At 46.6% G+C, this 22,340-nt stretch overlaps 1 protein-coding gene across 1 annotated transcript; it reads right to left on the reverse strand.

Annotated features, from left to right (window-relative positions):
* Positions 1-4,543: 4,543 nt before the first annotated feature.
* Positions 4,544-21,887, reverse strand: TTC24 (tetratricopeptide repeat domain 24). The gene is made up of 11 exons (XM_075281215.1): positions 21,195-21,887; positions 19,389-19,604; positions 18,945-19,073; positions 12,796-12,917; positions 12,338-12,457; positions 10,599-10,705; positions 9,811-9,932; positions 8,804-8,930; positions 7,770-7,840; positions 6,845-6,893; positions 4,544-4,696 (listed from the first exon to the last, which is right to left on the reverse strand). Exons 1-11 carry the CDS (start codon positions 21,856-21,858, stop codon positions 4,600-4,602), a joined length of 1,824 nt encoding a protein of 607 aa, XP_075137316.1. The 5' UTR covers positions 21,859-21,887; the 3' UTR covers positions 4,544-4,599.
* Positions 21,888-22,340: the final 453 nt, after the last annotated feature.

The raw sequence follows: 22,340 nt of genomic DNA on the forward strand, positions 1-22,340 counted from the left end.
CGCTTCTTCCGGGTTTTATGTAGTGCGCAGGCGCCGTGAACTTTAGCGATGCTTTTTTCGCGCATGCGCGATAGGTAACATTGCTATTAGAGGGCATGGTGGTCACCTATAGGAATTCTAATGGTTATTATTTATAGGCCTTCCTTGGTACTAGATATTGTGATAGTTATTATTTATAGGTTTTTTATTATATATTATAATAGATATTATTATCAGCTGTACTATTATATAAAATCATGTTAGAAATATATCTACCTTTAAGTAATGTTTACTCTCATATCTACTAATGTTATTGGAATATTTCTGGATAGTTTTGTTTTATCTCTTATATTATCATGTAAATAGATTTAACTACCAGGTGGGAGGTATAGCCGCTACTATGGGGCCCCACAAGTAAGGGGCCCCGCATGTCCACACAGTGGTAAGAAGCCAGGACAATCTGCAGTACGGATGGTGGAGGGTTAAACCAAACTGTGCTATAGTCCCTGAATTTCACAGACAATATTGTCACATTTGGGGTGTCCTAGCGGGCAGGGGTTGTGTAAATCCTGCCCAAAAGTGGCCGTTCAAAAGGTAGCAGGACTGAGCTACCCCCAAATCTTTATACTTACCTAGAGGCGAGTCCCATCAGATACAGCTCTGGTGCTCCGGGTACCTGGGTGCCTAGGCTTCAGTACCCATCATGTACCCAATGGCTGGGGTATAGTACCACGCAGCAGTGAAGCCATGGTGTACTACTCTGCAGCAGGAACCGGATAAGTATAGACTTTTATTTGTTGTTGTGGCCATGGACAGCTTTAGGATAAGGCTATATGGGACCCTGAGACCTGGCTCTTATCTGCGTTCGGTATTTGGGACCCCCTGAATGGAATACCAAACACACTAAAAAGTGGTTAGCTAAGAAAACACAGGAACCCCATAGACTGTAATGGAATCTCTGTGTGTTCCACAGTGTCCACATGAATCATGCAGAGAGCGAAAAGTGGTTCCTGTGGTTTCTTTTATGTAGATTGTGAGCCCCGTATAGGGATCACAATGTACATTTTTTTTCCCTATCAGTATGTCTTTGTAGAATGGGAGGAAATCCACAGGGAGAACATACAAACTCCTTGCAGATGTTGTTCCTGGCAGGATTTGAACCCAGGACTCCAGCGCTGCAAGGCTGCAGTGCTAACCACTGAGCCACCGTGTTGCCCCTGTGGTTTCTTAGCTTTTTAATGCGTTTGTTAGGGGGCGTTCACACTACCGTCGGTGTCCGATGCTAATGTCCGTTCAAAATCTTGTGCGGACATTAGCAGCGAACACTATCTGTGTCCGTGACATTTTGCATTCATTTAAATGGACATCGGGTGCGTTCTTTTACTGTCCGTTCCCAAAGATGTCCGACTTTTCAAGCGGACAGAAAAAATGTGTGTATTTGGTCCTAGCACTGAATCCATACCCGCCATTATTATATTATTATCTGGTTATCGCTATATGAAGACACAAAAAATATAAATATTGCAAAATATATCATTTTAATATATATTCAAAAAGTTAAAGTTTTTCTGCAAATCACAACATTGAGGTACGACACATAAAAACATCCAATGTCTAGTATTGTGTTGTGTATTCACAGCCCTATGTTAGAGGATCGCGCCATGATATAAACCGTACACAGTAATACAAAGGTATAGTAAAATAATTTTATTTTGACCTTATCAGGTAAAGTATTTCTAGAAATATCATTGAATATGCATTTAATAAAGTTAGTAAAAAAAACACAGGCGCTGCGCTGTGATGTCACGTTGTCCGTGGCGCGCAGTGGTACGGTATTATTTTATACAATTTTTATTTGACCATTGTTTTAGAAAATGTAGAGTTATGAGAGTGGAGAGCTCTGGAGGACCCAACACGACCATGTCCTGGGCAGACAACCCATTGTTTATATTATGATTTGTGTAATGCTTAAAATCTCCAGTGGTGGCGCTGTAGGGAAACTGAACACTTACTGGCCGCGTTCCCCAATAGATTACAGTTGATTATTGGGGGTCACAAAGAAAATCTGCCCCTGTTGCTTGAATTTATCATAGTGATGTCCTCGCATAGATCGCCATAAATCTGCGCCAAATGTGCGTCTGGCACAGATTCGTCATAAATCAATGGCGGAAAAAGTCAAGTGACACTGGGGATGTCACTTTAAAAAAAAAGTATATCCAAAGGACCCCATTATAGTCAAAGGGGGTCCCTCGGGCTCTTTTTGTGTCTGCTGTTTTTGCTGTTCCTCTGACGGATCAGAAGAACGGACTGCTCGGTGCAGATGTGGTCGTAGCCGGAATAGGGTTTGTGCTTATGGCAAAAATTTTGTGACATTTTACGCGCTCGCTGCACCTCTAAAATGAAGAGGTGAACTAGATTTATACATTGTGGCCGCGAGTATGCGTAGTCGGCGAGGCACGAGGATCTACAAGTTTGACCACCTGGTCTGGAAGAAGACGAGTGACGAGGACGTTCCTGAAGAAGATGGAGGAGGGACTGGAGAGTTCTCTCGCAGCATTGGGGACGCCCCCAGTGCTGCGACAGAACTCATTTGCATACCGACGAAGTCTAGGACGGAAGACGACACGAAGAGGCCGTTCCAGAAGAAGATGGAGGCGGTGCTGGAGAGTTCTCTCGCAGCATTGGGGACGCCCCCAGTGCTGTTTGAGTGCTGGGGCCCGCCCCCAGTGCTGTGACAGAACTCATTTGCATACCGACAAGCCCAGGACGGAAGACGACACAGGGAGAGGCCATTCCAGAAGAAGATGGAGGCGGCGCTGGAGAGTTCTCTCGCAGCATTGGTGACCCCCCCAGTGCTGAGAGAGAACTCATTTGCATACCGATGAAAACCGGGATTTCTACGGAACGGCGGCGCAGAGAAGACATCTAAAGGTAGGAGAAAAATAGCCTTTCTTAAGGCTATTCCTACGTGTGATCGAGAAAAAAAATGTGTTTTAATGGTAGAATCCCTTTAATAAAGGGCCCCAACAGGCTCAGGGCTCCAGATAGTTTTATAAATTTAGCCCATTTTTGAATCTAACTGGCCTCCTGGGATGCTGCCCCACTTTCTACACCACTCTCTTACGCGAGTGTAATGGCGACAATTTCTGCAACTTTTTAAAAAGTTGCATTTGATAAATCCGGCCTGCATTAATCTGACTACACCTGCTTTCCAAAAGTGGAGCCGGCGGTGAAAAAAAAATATGTAAAAATGTTTGCATTAAAAAATAAATTATTTGAGACTTTATTGACCCCAGGGATTGATAAATTCTCCCCCTTATGTTCCATGAAAAAACAGGTGACATTACTGAGGCATAGGGTTACGCATACTTTAAAAATGACTTTTCACCTCCTCCACCAGCTTGAGCATCCTTTAATAGGGGCTACTCTGCACATTTTGGTGCAGTTGGAATTTTTTCTCTAGCCCCCTGCATTCCCGAGCAATCACGATGTAAGTTTTGATCTGTGATATGGTAACTAGACTCCCTAATGACAAGTGGGTGGTGTCAGGCAGAAGCAGGCAAGGGGACAAGCTCCAATCAGAGGCAAGCACTGTCAGAGCTCTGAGTCACTTCAATCAGGCAGATACTCAGAGCTCAGAGTCTTTCCCCCTTTGCCTGCTTCCACCTGACACCACCCACTTGTCATTAGGGAGTCTAGTTAACATCTCAGACACCAAAACTACCAGCAGTGATTACTCAGGAACGGTGCACGCTAGAGAAAAAATTCCAACTGCGGCAGAATCAGCGAAGAGGCTCCTCTTAAAGGATGAAAGTAACTGAACGTGGGGAAAGGTTGCCTTTAACGACCGCACAAATCGCCATTAACCGTTCACTGACAAAATGGCCTCTTTGATGAGTAGTCATGAAAGACTGTTTCGTCTTTGTCACCGCCGCCATGTCTTGTGATTTTCTCGAGAACATTTTGCGCTCAGTTCTGATTGAAATAAAAACCAGCAATCTACTACAACGTAGCGAGTCCTCTCCACGGAGATTGCCTCTCCAGCCGGGAGCCATCTTCTCCGTCCTGTGCCCGCGTTAATACCAGGACCATTTTCTACTTCTTGTACAAATTAACGCAATTTTTTTTTTGCGGGTCTGAAAATCGCTCTCATTTTCTAAATAGACCAATCAGCCGGTGGCAGCCGTCCTCCAATCATGCCGCAAGCGATATTAAAATGGCCGCCGGCTTCCCAGAACGCTATCTGCTGGATGAGTAAATGATATATTTATGCCAGAGATTGAGGGCACTGATGAGACAATGGCTCTGAGCCCTCGCAATCTGAGGTACTGGATGTCATCCTGCAGTGATGATAGACATGGCCTATGTACTATATGAAGGCGGCCATCTTGAAAGTTGAATGCGGTGTTACCTACCCATAAAAAAAATTTCCGTATCAGCCGCCACTGTAACTCAAGTGATTACAAGTGAATCCGAAAGAAGAGGCAGACATAGATATCCCAAGGTTGATATGGATGTGGCGATCATCTCTCGTCCTTCTAAGGTGCTGCTGGTTTTTGGCGGCAACATTGAAGTAGTTATTGTCTTGTTGTATTGACTGTCTGAGTAATGGAGGAAGGGTCACATGATGGCGCACATTCTGGACTGCAGTCTGGACCTTCTTGGCTTGTCGACGTGTTCGGATCTAGGTACGTGAAGACAATCCAAGGACTGACTCCTGAAATTAGATAATACTGAGATGAGTCAAAGAAAAGAGTAAGATGGGAGATACGTGAACATAGCATCACCAGCAGAATAGTGAGCGCAGCTCTGGAGTATAATACAGGATAAGTAATGTATGTACACAGTGACTGCACCAGCAGAATAGTGAGCGCAGCTCTGGAGTATAATACAGGATAAGTAATGTAATGTATGTACACAGTGACTGTACCAGCAGAATAGTGAGCGCAGCTCTGGAGTATAATACAGGATAAGTAATGTAATGTATGTACACAGTGACTGCACCAGCAGAATAGTGAGCGCAGCTCTGGAGTATAATACAGGATAAGTAATGTAATGTATGTACACAGTGACTGCACCAGCAGAATAGTGAGTGCAGCTCTGGAGTATAATACAGGATAAGTAATGTAATGTATGTACACAGTGACTGCACCAGCAGAATAGTGAGCGCAGCTCTGGAGTATAATATAGGATAAGTAATGTAATGTATGTACACAGTGACTGTACCAGCAGAATAGTGAGTGCAGCTCTGGGGTATAATACAGGATAAGTAATGTAATGTATGTACATAGTGACTGTACCAGCAGAATAGTGAGTGCAGCTCTGGAGTATAATACAGGATAAGTAATGTATGTACACAGTGACTGCACCAGCAGAATAGTGAGCGCAGCTCTGGAGTATAATACAGGATCAGTAATGTATGTACACAGTGACTGTACCAGCAGAATAGTGAGTGCAGCTCTGGGGTATAATACAGGATAAGTAATGTAATGTATGTACACAGTGACTGTACCAGCAGAATAGTGAGCGCAGCTCTGGAGTATAATACAGGATAAGTAATGTAATGTATGTACACAGTGACTGTACCAGCAGAATAGTGAGCGCAGCTCTGGGGTATAATACAGGATAAGTAATGTAATGTATGTACACAGTGACTGCACCAGCAGAATAGTGAGCGCAGCTCTGGAGTATAATACAGGATAAGTAATGTAATGTATGTACACAGTGACTGTACCAGCAGAATAGTGAGCGCAGCTCTGGAGTATAATACAGGATAAGTAATGTAATGTATGTACACAGTGACTGCACCAGCAGAATAGTGAGCGCAGCTCTGGAGTATAATACAGGATAAGTAATGTAATGTATGTACACAGTGACTGTACCAGCAGAATAGTGAGCGCAGCTCTGGAGTATAATACAGGATAAGTAATGTAATGTATGTACACAGTGACTGTACCAGCAGAATAGTGAGCGCAGCTCTGGGGTATAATACAGGATAAGTAATGTAATGTATGTACACAGTGACTGCACCAGCAGAATAGTGAGCGCAGCTCTGGAGTATAATACAGGATAAGTAATGTAATGTATGTACACAGTGACTGTACCAGCAGAATAGTGAGCGCAGCTCTGGAGTATAATACAGGATAAGTAATGTAATGTATGTACACAGTGACTGCACCAGCAGAATAGTGAGCGCAGCTCTGGAGTATAATACAGGATAAGTAATGTAATGTATGTACACAGTGACTGCACCAGCAGAATAGTGAGCGCAGCTCTGGAGTATAATACAGGATAAGTAATGTAATGTATGTACATAGTGACTGTACCAGCAGAATAGTGAGCACAGCTCTGGAGTATAATACAGGATATAACTCAGGATCAGTACAGGATAAGTAATGTAATGTATGTACACAGTGATTGTACCAGCAGAATAGTGAGCGCAGCTCTGGAGTATAATACAGGATATAACTCAGGATCAGTACAGGATAAGTAATGTAATGTATGTACACAGTGATTGTACCAGCAGAATAGTGAGCGCAGCTCTGGAGTATAATACAGGATAAGTAATGTAATGTATGTACACAGTGACTACACCAGCAGAATAGTGAGTGCAGCTCTGGAGTATAATACAGGATAAGTAATGTAATGTATGTACACAGTGACTGCACCAGCAGAATAGTGAGCGCAGCTCTGGAGTATAATACAGGATAAGTAATGTAATGTATGTACACAGTGACTGTACCAGCAGAATAGTGAGCGCAGCTCTGGAGTATAATACAGGATCAGTAATGTAATGTATGTACACGATATATACTAAAATTGTGTGTAATGGACATTCCCTTCACATATAATATTTATTCCTTACCTCCCCGCCACCAGTGTCTTCATCTTTAGCGTTTCATAGTCATGGTTGCCTGAAAGACACAGAAGAACATGTTACCTATAATCTCGCTATGTGCATTGTCACGTGTATTACATATTCCTACCATATTTCACCTAATATCTGATCACACAGGACGATTTATAATTTGGCGACATTAAATAAAGCTGACATTTACTTAGTCATATCCTGACAGATAAGCGGACATTTCCATCAGTATCTGCCAAATGAATTCTATAGTATCGTCCTTCATCGGAGGATATTGCCCCTGTTTTCATAGATCCCCCGATACACAGACAGAAGTACGACATGACCCATATTTTGACGGCCCGTTACAATGGTCGTGTGAATAGCCCCCATTCACTGACATTGAATTTAGTGCTGACGTTAAAGGAACACAGACGTCATGCGGTTGTTATTCACCGTGGTGTGAGTATAGCTTTAGGGTGCATTCACACTACGTTTACTGAAGCTTATTCTGAACGTAAAACACGTTCAGAATAAGCGGCGTATAAAGCAGCTCCATTCATTTCTATGGGAGCGGGGATACGAGCGCTCCCCATAGAAATGAATGGGCTGCTTCTTTCACTCCGAGCAGTCCCATTGAAGTGAATGGGGAGTGCCGGCGTGTACGCTCCGGCATGAGCAGAGCTAGCCGTACACGCCGGCACTCCCCATTCACTTCAATGGGACTGCTCGCAGTGACAGAAGCAGCCCATTCATTTCTATGGGGAGCGCTCGTATCCCCGCTCCCATAGAAATGAATGGAGCTGCTTTATACGCCGCTTATTCTGAACGTGTTTTACGTTCAGAATAAGCTTCAGTAAACGTAGTGTGAATGCACCCTTAGGGTAATGCGCCTGTTGAGGAGAGGCACCGTTATGTTAACCCACGCGCTGCTGATACTTACTTTTCTGGGTGTTCTGCAGGGCACAGTTGTGGTAGAACGGCTCTGGCTGTAGGTAGGTGTTATTCAGATTACTAGAAAGAAGAGTCACAGGTCAGTGATAATATACAGAGGGGCGGGGAGATAGCTAAGAGGGGTGCAGGGGTGTACATAGACACACGTTGCACTTGAACACATCCAACCTTTGTTGTCACAGTAGATATAGCACTACTGAGGGTGTCTGGCAGCGGCTTACTCTCTTCCTCTGTATATGGCAGGCCAGAAAGAAGAGCTATATATCAAAGTATTAGAAGGTGTATCTTCACCTTAAAGAGGACCTCTCACCACCAACTCCATCTCTTTGCTCCGCTCCACTGATTCTGACACATTTGAAATTTTTTCTCTCGCCCCCACCGTTCCTGAGTAGTCAGTGTTCTTAGTTTCAGCTCCCAATAGGCTGACTTAGATATCTACAGTAAGATAGGCGGAGATAGTCTGAGCCAGTAGAGAGCCTAATTAGCATATTGGGCACTGAAACTAACAGCAGTGATTGCTCAGGAATAGTGAGGGTTAAAAAAAACCTCCAACTATGCCAGGATAAGCGGTGCGGCGCCTACTAGAGGGTGCAAAGAGTTAGTGGTGGTGAAGGTGGCACCCTACATGCCCTAAACGAGTCCTAAAATGGCTGCCAACCCTGTTACGGCCTGAAGTAGCAGAAAGGGTATTGCCCTGGGGTCTCCGGTGACCTGTAAAACCCCCATTATCCAGCTGCTGCCATGCGACAGGACCCAGGAAACGCGAACAGCGTCCATTTCGATGTCAATACCGAGAAAGCAATCTGATTCGCTTGCCCTGAGCACCATCTATCCAATAAGTGGGGGCCACAATGTTCAGCGTAGGGGCCCTTTCTGATCTGCTGAGAGTCCCATTGAAATAAACCGCGCATGCGCAGTCACCTGTCCATTTGGGGTCAGGTAGATGGTGCTACCCCTTTAAGAACTTCCTTAAGTGGTGATACCTGTATCCGGGGTGATAAGTGATTTAACCAGTTCCTTTACCTGTTGGCCTGAGGATGGTTTCTAGAACAGATGGCGGCGCCGGTGTCGGTCTCCTCGCAGTCCTCGGAGTACGCATTGGTTACCACTGTGAGGGTGTCGGAGTCGTCCTCCTCCTCTCTGGCTCCATCTGTAAGAGAAATCAGCGGGTTCTATACAGATGTTCTCTTTGTCTGGAGAACAGATCGATGTTCTTACAACATCAACTCAACAGGAAGGAGGCGACGTGTCACTAAGCAGGTGCACAGACAAATCTGCCACAGGTGGGGGCGCTCCGTGCAGACACTTAAAGTCATTTGTCACATGCCGGTTACTCCCTGTGGACCAAGTCACACCTGCAGTCCTGTTCGATGTGTTTATTCACCTGGATGTACGAGGACAAGGACTGAATCCTTGAGATCTGATACTACAGCCAAAGACTAGTATATAATATGGAGCTAGGAGGCAAAGATAGCAACATGGGCTTCTTAAAGGGGTTGTCCAGTATTAGGAAAACCCGGCTCCTTTCTCCTATAAACAGCACCACACCTGACCAAGGGTTGAGCATGGTACTGCAATCCAGCCCCATTCGTGTTAATGAAGCTGAACTGCAATACCAGACACAACCATTAGACACGTGTGGCGCTGTTTAAAAAAGAAAGGAGTCGTGTTTTTAATGACGGTCCACAGTCAGTTTCAATGGAACTAAGCTACACTACCTGGCCGAACCCGTGGATAGCTATGAACAAAAGCAGCCATGTTATTCTAGTCCCGGACATCCCCTTTAAGGGAGACCTGGCCTTGTCTACCTATCATTCCTTGGGCCGCTCAGAACAATCCCTTACAATAATACTGCAAGTCAATCATGGGATGTCCTGTTGTTAGGACAGTAGGTAGGTATTTCATTTCCCTACAGCGCCTCCACTGGCGAAATGAAGCATTACACGATTATTAAAATCGGGGGATAAAATTGTGAAGATTGCAGATTGTACGAGATTTATCAGACTAACGTATTTTTCTTGACCACATACCTGATGCTCTGTTTTCTGAGATTGGCTGGCCGTTGGTTCTAGTGGTCGTCTTGGTCTTTATGGTGGCGTAGGTCGCCTCAGGTTGCGGTGGTTGGCTCGTTCTTCTGGAAAGTCTTCGAGATCTGCGGACAATTGAAAATTAAAAAGCTTATCTATCTATTTCTAACCCCGTAGAGGTGAGTTCATCTGCGGTGCCACAGAAGGTTCTAGTGGTCATACATGTGAAGAACCGCTGACCCTTCATCAGGACTTCTCTAATATGGATGGTGCCTCCTGACTTTTCCCACATGGCCAATGTTCCGGACAAAAATTCAAGCAGTTGGATTTCAAGAACCCAAACCTTAGTTCCTAGGTGCTACTTATTACCCTCTTGTAAGAAAGGGGGCGATAGTTGTTGACTTTCTAACATATATCCATCTTAAAGGGGCGTGTTCACAAAAAATCAGTATATCAAGCCAGCCCCGCAGCTAGCTAGGTTAGGGTCACCTGGTCCAAAAAAAATTTTCCCCTTGTGAATCGGCGCCTCCATTGCTGAGATACAGCCATTTGGGTCAATTTCAAAGGGGCCTTTTGGAGCAATGGCAGCGCCCTTGCACATTGACAAAAACAGCAATATCTCGGCAACGGAGGCAGCGATCCACAAGGGGAAAACACCGTTTGATTCAGGTGACCCGACACTATCTATTTGCAGGTCTGGGTTGATAGGTTGGAATTTGGCGACACACTCCCTTTAAGGCCTGCACTCTTCTTGGCCTTAAGGTATATCATAGATACAGATGTATACTCACTGTTGGACATCCTGAGGAGACATGTGCGTCATGATGGCATGCCCTTGGTTTACGTTTGAAGGGTGTCTTGCAAGTTTTGCCCCAGGGATCTTCCCAGCAAAGCCTCTCTATAATACAACAATAGTGAAATATAAATTTTGAGTTATTTAACCCCTGAAATTGGTGGCCAAGAAATGAGTCTCCTACACGATACCAGATTCTGGGCGACAACCACTAAGGAATGCTCTTCCAAAGTCAGGGCTGGTGGATTATGTTCCCAGTCAGTGGCCCAGGGAACTGGTTAGGTCAGGCAACACAGGGTCAAAGGGCAGGATCAAGCCAGGGTCAGACACGGCAGGGATCATGACATTACAGTGGGAGGAAGTAGCTAACTTCTCCTCCTATTTAAGTTTCACCAACTTGTTAATTCTTGGAACATGTGTATCATCATCAGCCATATTAGCTTTCATGGGACAACACTCTCTATCACCAGGTCACCTATAGTTTCCTCCCTTTCCTACTTCTCATTTGGATAGTGACATCAGAGAGGGAGGAGATAGCTAACTTCTCCTCCTATATAGGTTTCATAATTCTGGAAAATTTGTCTCCTAGGAGTACATTCTCCCAAGAATAGTGACATCAGAGAAGGAAGAAGTAGCTAGCTTCTCCTCCTATTTAGGTTTCATCACCTTGTTCATTCTGGGAACATGTGAACCATAGTTTCATGGGACAACATTCTCTGTCACCTGGACACTTTTTCTTCCCTTTCCCATTTCTCCCTGGGATGGTGACATCAGAGAAGGAAGAAGTAGCTATATTCTCCTCCTAATTTGGTTTTACCACCTTGTACATTCTGGGAATGTGTGTTTGGTCATCAGCCATATTAGCTCTCACTGGACTGCACTCTCTGGCACCAGGTCACCTATTGTTTGCTCTTTTTCCCACTCCTCCCCGGGATCTTGATATCAGAGTGGGAGAAAGTAGCTAACTTCTCCTCCTATTTAGGTTTCACCAACATGGAGACATGTGTATCATCATCAGCCATATTAGCTGTTATGGGACAACACTCTTGGTCACCTATAGTTTCTTCCCTTTCCTACTTCTCCTTTGGATAGTGACATCAGAGAGGGAGGAAATAGCTAACTTTCCCTCCTATTTTGGTTTTAACACCTTGTTCATTCTAGGAATGTATCTATGGTGATCAGCCATATTAGCTCTCACTGGACTGCACTCTCTGGATCCAGGTCACATATTGTTTCCTCTCTTTCCCACTCCGCCCTGGGATCCTGATATCAGAGAGGGAGAAAGTAGCTAACTTCTCCTCCTATTTAGGTTTCACCAACTAGTTAATTCTGGGAACATGAGTATCATCATCAGCCATAATAGCTTTCATGGAACAACACTCTTGGTCACCTATAGTTTCCTCCCTTTCCTACTTCTCCTTTGGATAGTGACATCAGAGTGGGAGGAAGTAGCTAACTTCTCCTCCTATTTAGGTTCCATTATGAGAACATGTTGAAAAGGCCCTTTAAAATATCAATTTCAACAACGTTCAGCTAATAATGGAATTCTGCACAATAGTGATCCTGTTTTTGTCCACGTTGTATTATCACATCCGCAGTAATGAGAGAGCAGCCGCTGTTCTTGTAGATTGTGGTTTCAAGGTTGGATTGTGGAAGAATCAGGGCCGGCTGCAGGAATGTGATGAGCTGGAAGGTTTTTCTGACAACCACACACAGCGCACATGGGGATGCACTTACCAGCGGTGCGCTCGGGGGTATCCCTACTCCGTGGCTGAGGTGCCGGTTTACAGATAGCTTGTATTGGAGGGCATCAGTCAGCTTGTTCACTATACGTTCTTGAGCATTGTCCGAGTCCTCCTGGAATGAACAGACCATGGTCCAAGTCAAAGAGCTTCTCCTGGATAAGGAATCTTCCAAAAACAGCGCCACACCAGTTCATAGGTTGTGCCTGGTATTGCAGCTGCACTGATGTCAATGAAGCTGAGCTGCAATACCACTTATAACCTGTGGAGAGGTGTGGCGCTGTTTTCGGAAAAAGTCGTAAAAATGTACAAACCCCATGAAGATAAAATGCTGTTTCTTAAGGAATTGTAATAAAATGGAGTTATATTAGACAATTCCCTCCGGTATACGTGCTATACCCCCCGGCTGTAATGTTCTCCACTAAACACTATCTGTATCCTGGGAGATCTGACCTTGGCTTTGGAGAGTAAGGCCAGCGCCTGCTTGTAGTACAGAACGGCCTTCTCCGCATCCCCCAGGCGGAATCTGGCAGCTCCGAGTCCTTCACATGCCTGCCACTGACCATGGACATCATCTAGTGGACAAGAAGGACATACCAAATATCACAATTATAGGGGAGGCCGGAAAAATCCATCTAGTGGGTGACATTATCCTGAATTGAGGCTGGGGCCACAGAGCTGACATGAACTGGGGCCCGATAATAGGAGGGATGAATGTAGTAACCTGCTAAATCTGTACTGGCAATAACAGGATGACTAGGAGGCGGTATTGTGGGTAATAAATGGTTGTAGTATACGGTATATGGCAGGTTGTGGGGCCCTGTAGCTGTCACTGTTATGGGGCACTGTGGCTGTCACTGTTATGGGGCACTGTGGCTGTCACTGTTATGGAGCACTGTGGCTGTCACTGTTATGGGGCACTGTGGCTGTCACTATTATGGGGCACTGTGGCTGTCACTATTATGGGGCACTGTGACTGTCACTATTATGGGGCACTGTGACTGTCACTGTTATGGGGCACTGTGGCTGTCACTGTTATGGAGCACTGGCTGTCACTATTATGGGGCACTGTGGCTGTCACTGTTATGGGGCACTGTGGCTGTCACTGTTATGGAGCACTGTGACTGTTACTGTTATGGAGCACTGTGGCTGTCACTATTATGGGGCACTGTGGCTGTCACTGTTATGGGGCACTGTGGCTGTCACTGTTATGGGGCACTGTGGCTGTCACTGTTATGGGGCACTGTGGCTGTCACTGTTATGGAGCACTGTGGCTGTCACTATTATGGGGCACTGTGGCTGTCACTGTTATGGGGCACTGTGGCTGTCACTGTTATGGGGCACTGTGGCTGTCACTGTTATGGGGGCACTGTGGCTGTCACTGTTATGGGGCATTGTGGCTGTCACTGTTATGGGGCACTGTGGCTGTCATTATTATGGGGCACTGTGGCTGTCATTATTATGGGGCACTGTGGCTGTTATGGGGCACTGTGGCTGTCACTGTTATGGGGCACTGTGGCTGTCACTGTTATGGAGCGCTGTGGCTGTCACTATTATGGGGCACTGTGGCTGTCACTGTTATGGAGCACTGTGGCTGTCACTATTATGGGGCACTGTGGCTGTCACTGTTATGGAGCACTGTGGCTGTCACTGTTATGGGGCACTGTGGCTGTCACTGTTATGGAGCACTGTGGCTGTCACTATTATGGGGCACTGTGGCTGTCACTATTATGGGGCACTGTGGCTGTCACTATTATGGGGCACTGTGGCTGTCACTGTTATGGAGCACTGTGGCTGTCACTGTTATGGAGCACTGTGGCTGTCACTGTTATAGAGCGCTGTGGCTGTCACTGTTATGGGGCACTGTGGCTGTCACTATTATGAGGCACTGTGGCTGTCACTATTATGGGGCACTGTGGCTGTCACTGTTATGGAGCGCTGTGGCTGTCACTATTATGGGGCACTGTGGCTGTCACTGTTATGGAGCACTGTGGCTGTCACTATTATGGGGCACTGTGGCTGTCACTGTTATGGAGCACTGTGGCTGTCACTGTTATGGGGCACTGTGGCTGTCACTGTTATGGGGGTACTGTGACTGTCACTGTTATGGGGCACTGTGGCTGTCACTGTTATGGGGCACTGTGGCTGTCACTGTTATGGAGCACTGTGGCTGTCACTGTTATGGGGCACTGTGGCTGTCACTATTATGGGGCACTGTGGCTGTCACTATTATGGGGCACTGTGACTGTCACTATTATGGGGCACTGTGGCTGTCACTATTATGGGGCACTGTGACTGTCACTATTATGGAGCACTGTGACTGTCACTGTTATGGGGCACTGTGGCTGTCACTGTTATGGAGCACTGGCTGTCACTATTATGGGGCACTGTGGCTGTCACTGTTATGGGGCACTGTGGCTGTCACTGTTATGGAGCACTGTGACTGTTACTGTTATGGAGCACTGTGGCTGTCACTATTATGGGGCACTGTGGCTGTCACTGTTATGGGGCACTGTGGCTGTCACTGTTATGGGGCACTGTGGCTGTCACTGTTATGGGGCACTGTGGCTGTCACTGTTATGGAGCACTGTGGCTGTCACTATTATGGGGCACTGTGGCTGTCACTGTTATGGGGCACTGTGGCTGTCACTGTTATGGGGCACTGTGGCTGTCACTGTTATGGGGGCACTGTGGCTGTCACTGTTATGGGGCATTGTGGCTGTCACTGTTATGGGGCACTGTGGCTGTCATTATTATGGGGCACTGTGGCTGTCATTATTATGGGGCACTGTGGCTGTTATGGGGCACTGTGGCTGTCACTGTTATGGGGCACTGTGGCTGTCACTGTTATGGAGCGCTGTGGCTGTCACTATTATGGGGCACTGTGGCTGTCACTGTTATGGAGCACTGTGGCTGTCACTATTATGGGGCACTGTGGCTGTCACTGTTATGGAGCACTGTGGCTGTCACTGTTATGGGGCACTGTGGCTGTCACTGTTATGGAGCACTGTGGCTGTCACTATTATGGGGCACTGTGGCTGTCACTATTATGGGGCACTGTGGCTGTCACTATTATGGGGCACTGTGGCTGTCACTGTTATGGAGCACTGTGGCTGTCACTGTTATGGAGCACTGTGGCTGTCACTGTTATAGAGCGCTGTGGCTGTCACTGTTATGGGGCACTGTGGCTGTCACTATTATGGGGCACTGTGGCTGTCACTATTATGGGGCACTGTGGCTGTCACTGTTATGGAGCGCTGTGGCTGTCACTATTATGGGGCACTGTGGCTGTCACTGTTATGGAGCACTGTGGCTGTCACTATTATGGGGCACTGTGGCTGTCACTGTTATGGAGCACTGTGGCTGTCACTGTTATGGGGCACTGTGGCTGTCACTGTTATGGGGGTACTGTGACTGTCACTGTTATGGGGCACTGTGGCTGTCACTGTTATGGGGCACTGTGGCTGTCACTGTTATGGAGCACTGTGGCTGTCACTATTATGGGGCACTGTGGCTGTCACTATTATGGGGCACTGTGGCTGTCACTGTTATGGAGCACTGTGGCTGTCACTGTTATGGAGCACTGTGGCTGTCACTGTTATAGAGCGCTGTGGCTGTCACTGTTATGGGGCACTGTGGCTGTCACTATTATGGGGCACTGTGGCTGTCACTATTATGGGGCACTGTGACTGTCACTATTATGGGGCACTGTGACTGTCACTGTTATGGGGCACTGTGGCTGTCACTGTTATGGAGCACTGGCTGTCACTATTATGGGGCACTGTGGCTGTCACTGTTATGGGGCACTGTGGCTGTCACTGTTATGGAGCACTGTGACTGTTACTGTTATGGAGCACTGTGGCTGTCACTATTATGGGGCACTGTGGCTGTCACTGTTATGGGGCACTGTGGCTGTCACTGTTATGGGGCACTGTGGCTGTCACTGTTATGGGGCACTGTGGCTGTCACTGTTATGGAGCACTGTGGCTGTCACTATTATGGGGCACTGTGGCTGTCACTGTTATGGGGCACTGTGGCTGTCACTGTTATGGAGCACTGTGGCTGTCACTATTATGGGGCACTGTGGCTGTCACTGTTATGGAGCACTGTGGCTGTCACTGTTATGGGGCACTGTGGCTGTCACTGTTATGGAGCACTGTGGCTGTCACTATTATGGGGCACTGTGGCTGTCACTGTTATGGAGCACTGTGGCTGTCACTATTATGGGGCACTGTAGCTGTCACTGTTATAGAGCACTGTGGCTGTCACTATTATGGAGCACTGTGGCTGTCATTATTATGGGGCACTGTGGCTGTCATTATTATGGGGCACTGTGGCTGTTATGGGGCACTGTGGCTGTCACTGTTATGGGGCACTGTGGCTGTCACTGTTATGGAGCGCTGTGGCTGTCACTATTATGGGGCACTGTGGCTGTCACTGTTATGGAGCACTGTGGCTGTCACTATTATGGGGCACTGTAGCTGTCACTGTTATAGAGCACTGTGGCTGTCACTATTATGGGGCACTGTGGCTGTCACTGTTATGGAGCACTGTGGCTGTCACTATTATGGGGCACTGTGGCTGTCACTGTTATGGAGCACTGTGGCTGTCACTATTATGGGGCACTGTGACTGTCACTGTTATGAGGGCACTGTGGCTGTCACTATTATGGGGCACTGTGACTGTCACTGTTATGGGGGTACTGTGACTGTCACTGTTATGGGGCACTGTGGATGTCATTGTTATGGGGCACTGTGGCTGTCACTGTTATGGGGCACTGTGGCTGTCACTGTTATGGGGGCACTGTGGCTGTCACTGTTATGGGGGCATTGTGGCTGTCACTGTTATGGGGCACTGTGGCTGTCACTGTTATGGGGGTACTGTGACTGTCACTGTTATGGGGCACTGTGGCTGTCACTATTATGGGGCACTGTGGCTGTCACTGTTATGGAGCACTATGGCTGTCACTATTATGGGGCACTGTGGCTGTCACTGTTATGGGGCACTGTGGCTGTCACTGTTATGGGGCACTGTGGCTGTCACTATTATGGGGCACTGTGGCTGTCACTGTTATGGAGCACTGTGGCTGTCACTATTATGGGGCACTGTGGCTGTCACTGTTATGGAGCACTGTGGCTGTCACTATTATGGGGCACTGTGGCTGTCACTGTTATGGAGCACTGTGGCTGTCACTATTATGGGGCACTGTGACTGTCACTGTTATGGGGCACTGTGGATGTCATTGTTATGGGGCACTGTAGCTGTCACTGTTATGGAGCACTATGGCTGTCACTATTATGGAGCACTGTGGCTGTCACTGTTATGGGGCACTGTGGCTGTCACTGTTATGGGGCACTGTAGCTGTCACTGTTATGGGGCACTGTGGCTGTCACTATTATGGGGCACTGTGGCTGTCACTGTTATGGGGCACTGTGGTTGTCACTGTTATGGGGCACTGTGGCTGTCACTGTTATGGGGTCCTGTGGCTGTCACTATTATGGAGCACTGTGGCTGTCACTATTATGGGGCACTGTGGCTGTCACTGTTATGGGGCACTGTGGCTGTCACTGTTATGGGGCACTGTGGCTGTCACTATTATGGGGCACTGTGGCTGTCACTGTTATGGGGCACTGTGGCTGTCACTGTTATGGGGCACTGTGGCTGTCACTGTTATGGGGCACTGTGGCTGTCACTGTTATGGGGTCCTGTGGCTGTCACTGTTATGGGGCACTGTGGCTGTCACTGTTATAGAGCACTGTGGCTGTCACTGTTATGGGGCACTGTGGCTGTCACTGTTATGGGGCACTGTGGCTGTCACTATTATGGGGCACTGTGGCTGTCACTGTTATGGGGCACTGTGGCTGTCACTGTTATGGGGTCCTGTGGCTGTCACTGTTATGGGGCACTGTGGCTGTCACTGTTATGGGGTCCTGTGGCTGTCACTGTTATGGGGCACTGTGGCTGTCACTGTTATGGGGCACTGTGGCTGTCACTGTTATGGGGCACTGTGGCTGTCACTATTATGGGGCACTGTGGCTGTCACTGTTATGGGGCACTGTGGCTGTCACTGTTATGGGGCACTGTGGCTGTCACTGTTATGGAGCACTGTGGCTGTCACTATTATGGAGCACTGTGGCTGTCACTGTTATGGAGCACTGTGGCTGTCACTATTATGGGGCACTGTGGCTGTCACTGTTATGGGGCACTGTGGCTGTCACTGTTATGGGGCACTGTGGCTGTCACTATTATGGGGCACTGTGGTTGTCACTGTTATGGAGCACTGTGGTTGTCACTGTTATGGAGCACTGTGGTTGTCACTGTTATGGAGCACTGTGGTTGTCACTGTTATGGAGCACTGTGGTTGTCACTGTTATGGAGCACTGTGGTTGTCACTGTTATGGAGCACTGTGGTTGTCACTGTTATGGGGTCCTGTGGCTGTCACTGTTATGGAGCACTGTGGCTGTCACTATTATGGGGCACTGTGGCTGTCACTGAGTTGGGAATCATTGTGACTGTGATGACTATGAGCACGGTATGGCTGTATATTAGGCATGTCGTGTGACATTGTTATGGGCGCCCTGTCACATGACATGTCACTTACCTGAGTCTTTAAATGCCTGCAGTGAATGGAGATAATATTCTCCTGCGGCCTCGTGGTCATCGAGCTGACTTAGTGCATAGGCCAAGTTTCCAAAACACTGGCCCTGTGCCCTGCGGTTACTGAGCAAACCTGAAATACACAAGACAGGGTCATAGACAGCGCTATTGTCTGTCACTAAGTGTCATATACACATGGCTGAATGTCACCATATCTACAGTGTCAGTAACACACAGTCTACTGGTGATATGGCCCCATCTGGTGGACACATGTCATCATTACACCTCTGGGCTAAAATCACGAATTAGTCCAAAATATAGCAATCGAGTGCGTGTGTGTGAACAAGTTCTTCAGAGCACTGCAAAGCATTTGGAGCAATGTGAATACAAATCCTAATAGGTGATATCCGGTATCTAATCTACCCATATAACAAGGATCATCTCATACTGTGTAATGATGCCGCCCTCCTGTGATAGTCCAGACCCTCGCCATATTGCTCCAGTGTGTTGTATGCAGCCCCCAGGTTCTGTAGTACCACCGCCTCCTTATATCTGTCTCCTTCATCCTCCTGACAGAGCGGCAGCGCCACCTGGAAACACTCGACAGCCAGGGCGAAGATCTTCAGCTGGGCGTAGCTGAGTCCGATATCATTGTAGAGCTTAGCTGTAAGACAGTGAGAGTGCCTAGGTTATACCAGCTGTATATATATATATATATATATATATATATATATATATATATATATATATATATATATGTACAGTACAGTCCACCTTATCATTCAACAAGTTTTCCTCTGCTGCGGAGATTCATAGTTTTGATGCCTTCAGTGGGAATCTACAATTGTCATAGTCATGAAAATACAGAAAACTCTTTGAATGAGAAGGTGTCTCCAAACTTTTGGTCTGTACTGTACAGCGCCGCACCTCCCATGAGGCGACCTGAAGCGACCGCTTCAGGCGGCGCTATGCCAGGGTCCCAGGTAGGGTGGCATTTTTGCTTACCTAAGCCAGTCCAGGACAAGCTGTCCTGGACTGGCTTAGCACCGAGCGGTGGATTGGGGAGGCCACTGGCTGCTCCAGCAGCCTCACCTCACGCTCAGGCAGAGAGCAGGTCATCTCCGTGCCTGCTCTCTGCCTGCGAACGCCTCTAAGCCCCGCCCCTCCGCCCCCTCCTCCTTTCTGTCATTCACCTTGGGCGGCAATAGGGGCAGGTTCACCTCTGGTACTAATATATATATATATATATATATTATATAATAATATACAGATCATACCTATATTATACCAGCATGGTCCATATAACTAGATACAAGTAGATGTATAACTTATACATATATAATTATATACAGGAGATACCCAGGTTATACCACCTGCACATATATAATTATATACAGGAGATACCCAGGTTACACCAGCTGCACATATATAATTATATACAGGAGATACCCAGGTTATACCAGCTGTACATATATAATTATATACAGTATATACCCAGGTTATACCAGCTGTACATATATAATTATATACAGGAGATACCCAGGTTATACCAGCTGTACATATATAATTATATACAGGAGATACCCAGGTTATACCAGCTGTACATATATAATTATATACAGTATATACCCAGGTTATACCGGCTGTACATATATAATTATATACAGTATATACCCAGGTTACACCAGCTGTACATATATAATTATATACAGTATATACCCAGGTTATACCAACTGTACATATATAATTATATACAGGAGATACCCAAGTTATACCAGCTGTACATATATAATTATATACAGGAGATACCCAGGTTATACCGGCTGTACATATATCATTATATACAGGAGATACCCATGTTATACCAGCTGTACATATAGAAATATATACAGGAGATACCCAGGTTATACCAGCTGTACATATATAATTATATACAGGAGATACCCAGGTTATACCAGCTGTACATATATAATTGTATACAGTATATACCCAGGTTATACCAGCTGTACATATATAATTATATACAGGAGATACCCAGGTTATACCAGCTGCACATATATAATTATATACAGGAGATACCCAGGTTATACCAGCTGTACATATATAATTATATACAGTATATACCCAGGTTATACCAGCTGTACATATATAATTATACACAGTATATACCCAGGTTATACCGGCTGTACATATATAATTATATACAGTATATACCCAGGTTATACCAGCTGTCCATGTACCATATTACTCATACCGAGCAGGTCTTTCCTGGTAACTTGCTCGCACACCATCCGGGCCTCATTGAGTATCTGGAGGACGTGTCCGGAGTCGTAGCTCTGACTTTGCAGCATGTAGTTGGCGGCCTCGTTGAGAGCTAAGGCTGCCATATCTAACCTCTGAGCTTCCATATAGGAATCTGCGGCTTCTTGGAAGCACAGAGCGGCTCGTGCCTTGTCCTTCATGCACACATAGCAGTACCCCATCTTCATGTGAGCGTCAGCCTCGCTGCCGAGCTGTGAGGGCTTGTAGAGGAGAACAGCTTTTCTAAAATGTTCAAGTGCCCTTGGGAAATCCTGTAAGGATTCATAGGCCATACCGAGGTTGAAGTAAAGGTCTCCACTGGGTTCTTCGCCTTCTCCATCCTTTGGTTGGGACTTTAGGAGGAACTCCAACCCTTTCTCTGGCTTCCCAGTCTCTACATAAACAGCTCCGAGGTTAAAGGCACAGGCCCTTTGGACAGCCTTCTGCTGGGTGCCAAGTGACAGAAGGAAAGCTTTCTTGAAGCAGGACATGGCCACCTGAAGGTCTCTAGACATCAAGGCCTTGTGTCCTGCCTTGGTCAAATCTTCTATCTCGGCTTGAGAGATGGTGGTGGAGTCCTCATCTTTCTTCCCGTCCTTCTCACCAGACGGTTTCATCTCCTCTTTCACCTTCTTCTTTTTCTTCTTCACAGGACGAGGCTCCGGTGGTGGACCAGAGTCTTCAGGATTTGGTGGCTCAGTCTGCAAGTCCTCGGAAGCCATGACTGATATCTGAAAAACATGCAGGACAAAGAGCGTTCATCTGACCAAGCAATGAACTTGGGGCAAAATATGGAGCCTTGTTTTACTTAAAGGGGTTCTCCATGATAAGATATTGGTGGTCTAATGTGTGTAGACCTGGAGTCGGAGCCTTCTTTTACTTAAAGGGGTTCTCCATGATCAGATATTGGTGGTCTAATGTGTGTAGACCTGGAGTCGGAGCCTTCTTTTACTTAAAGGGGTTCTCCATGATCAGATATTGGTGGTCTAATGTGTGTAGACCTGGAGTCGGAGCCTTCTTTTACTTAAAGGGGTTCTCCATAATAAGATATTGGTGGTCTAATGTGTGTAGACCTGGAGTCGGAGCCTTCTTTTACTTA

This window comes from Leptodactylus fuscus, chromosome 7, assembly GCF_031893055.1.
Source record: "Leptodactylus fuscus isolate aLepFus1 chromosome 7, aLepFus1.hap2, whole genome shotgun sequence".
Classification (NCBI taxonomy): domain Eukaryota; kingdom Metazoa; phylum Chordata; class Amphibia; order Anura; family Leptodactylidae; genus Leptodactylus; species Leptodactylus fuscus.

Coding starts and splice junctions, on each gene's coding strand:
- TTC24 (XM_075281215.1), bottom strand. CDS start 21,858: ATGAAACCGTCTGGTGAGAAGGACGGGAAGAAAGATGAGGACTCCACC. Junction 9,933..10,598: donor TCTCCTCAGGATGTCCAACA/GTGAGTATACAT, acceptor AATTGTCCGCAG/ATCTCGAAGACTTTCCAGAA. Junction 8,931..9,810: donor CTCAGAAAACAGAGCATCAG/GTATGTGGTCAA, acceptor TTTCTCTTACAG/ATGGAGCCAGAGAGGAGGAG.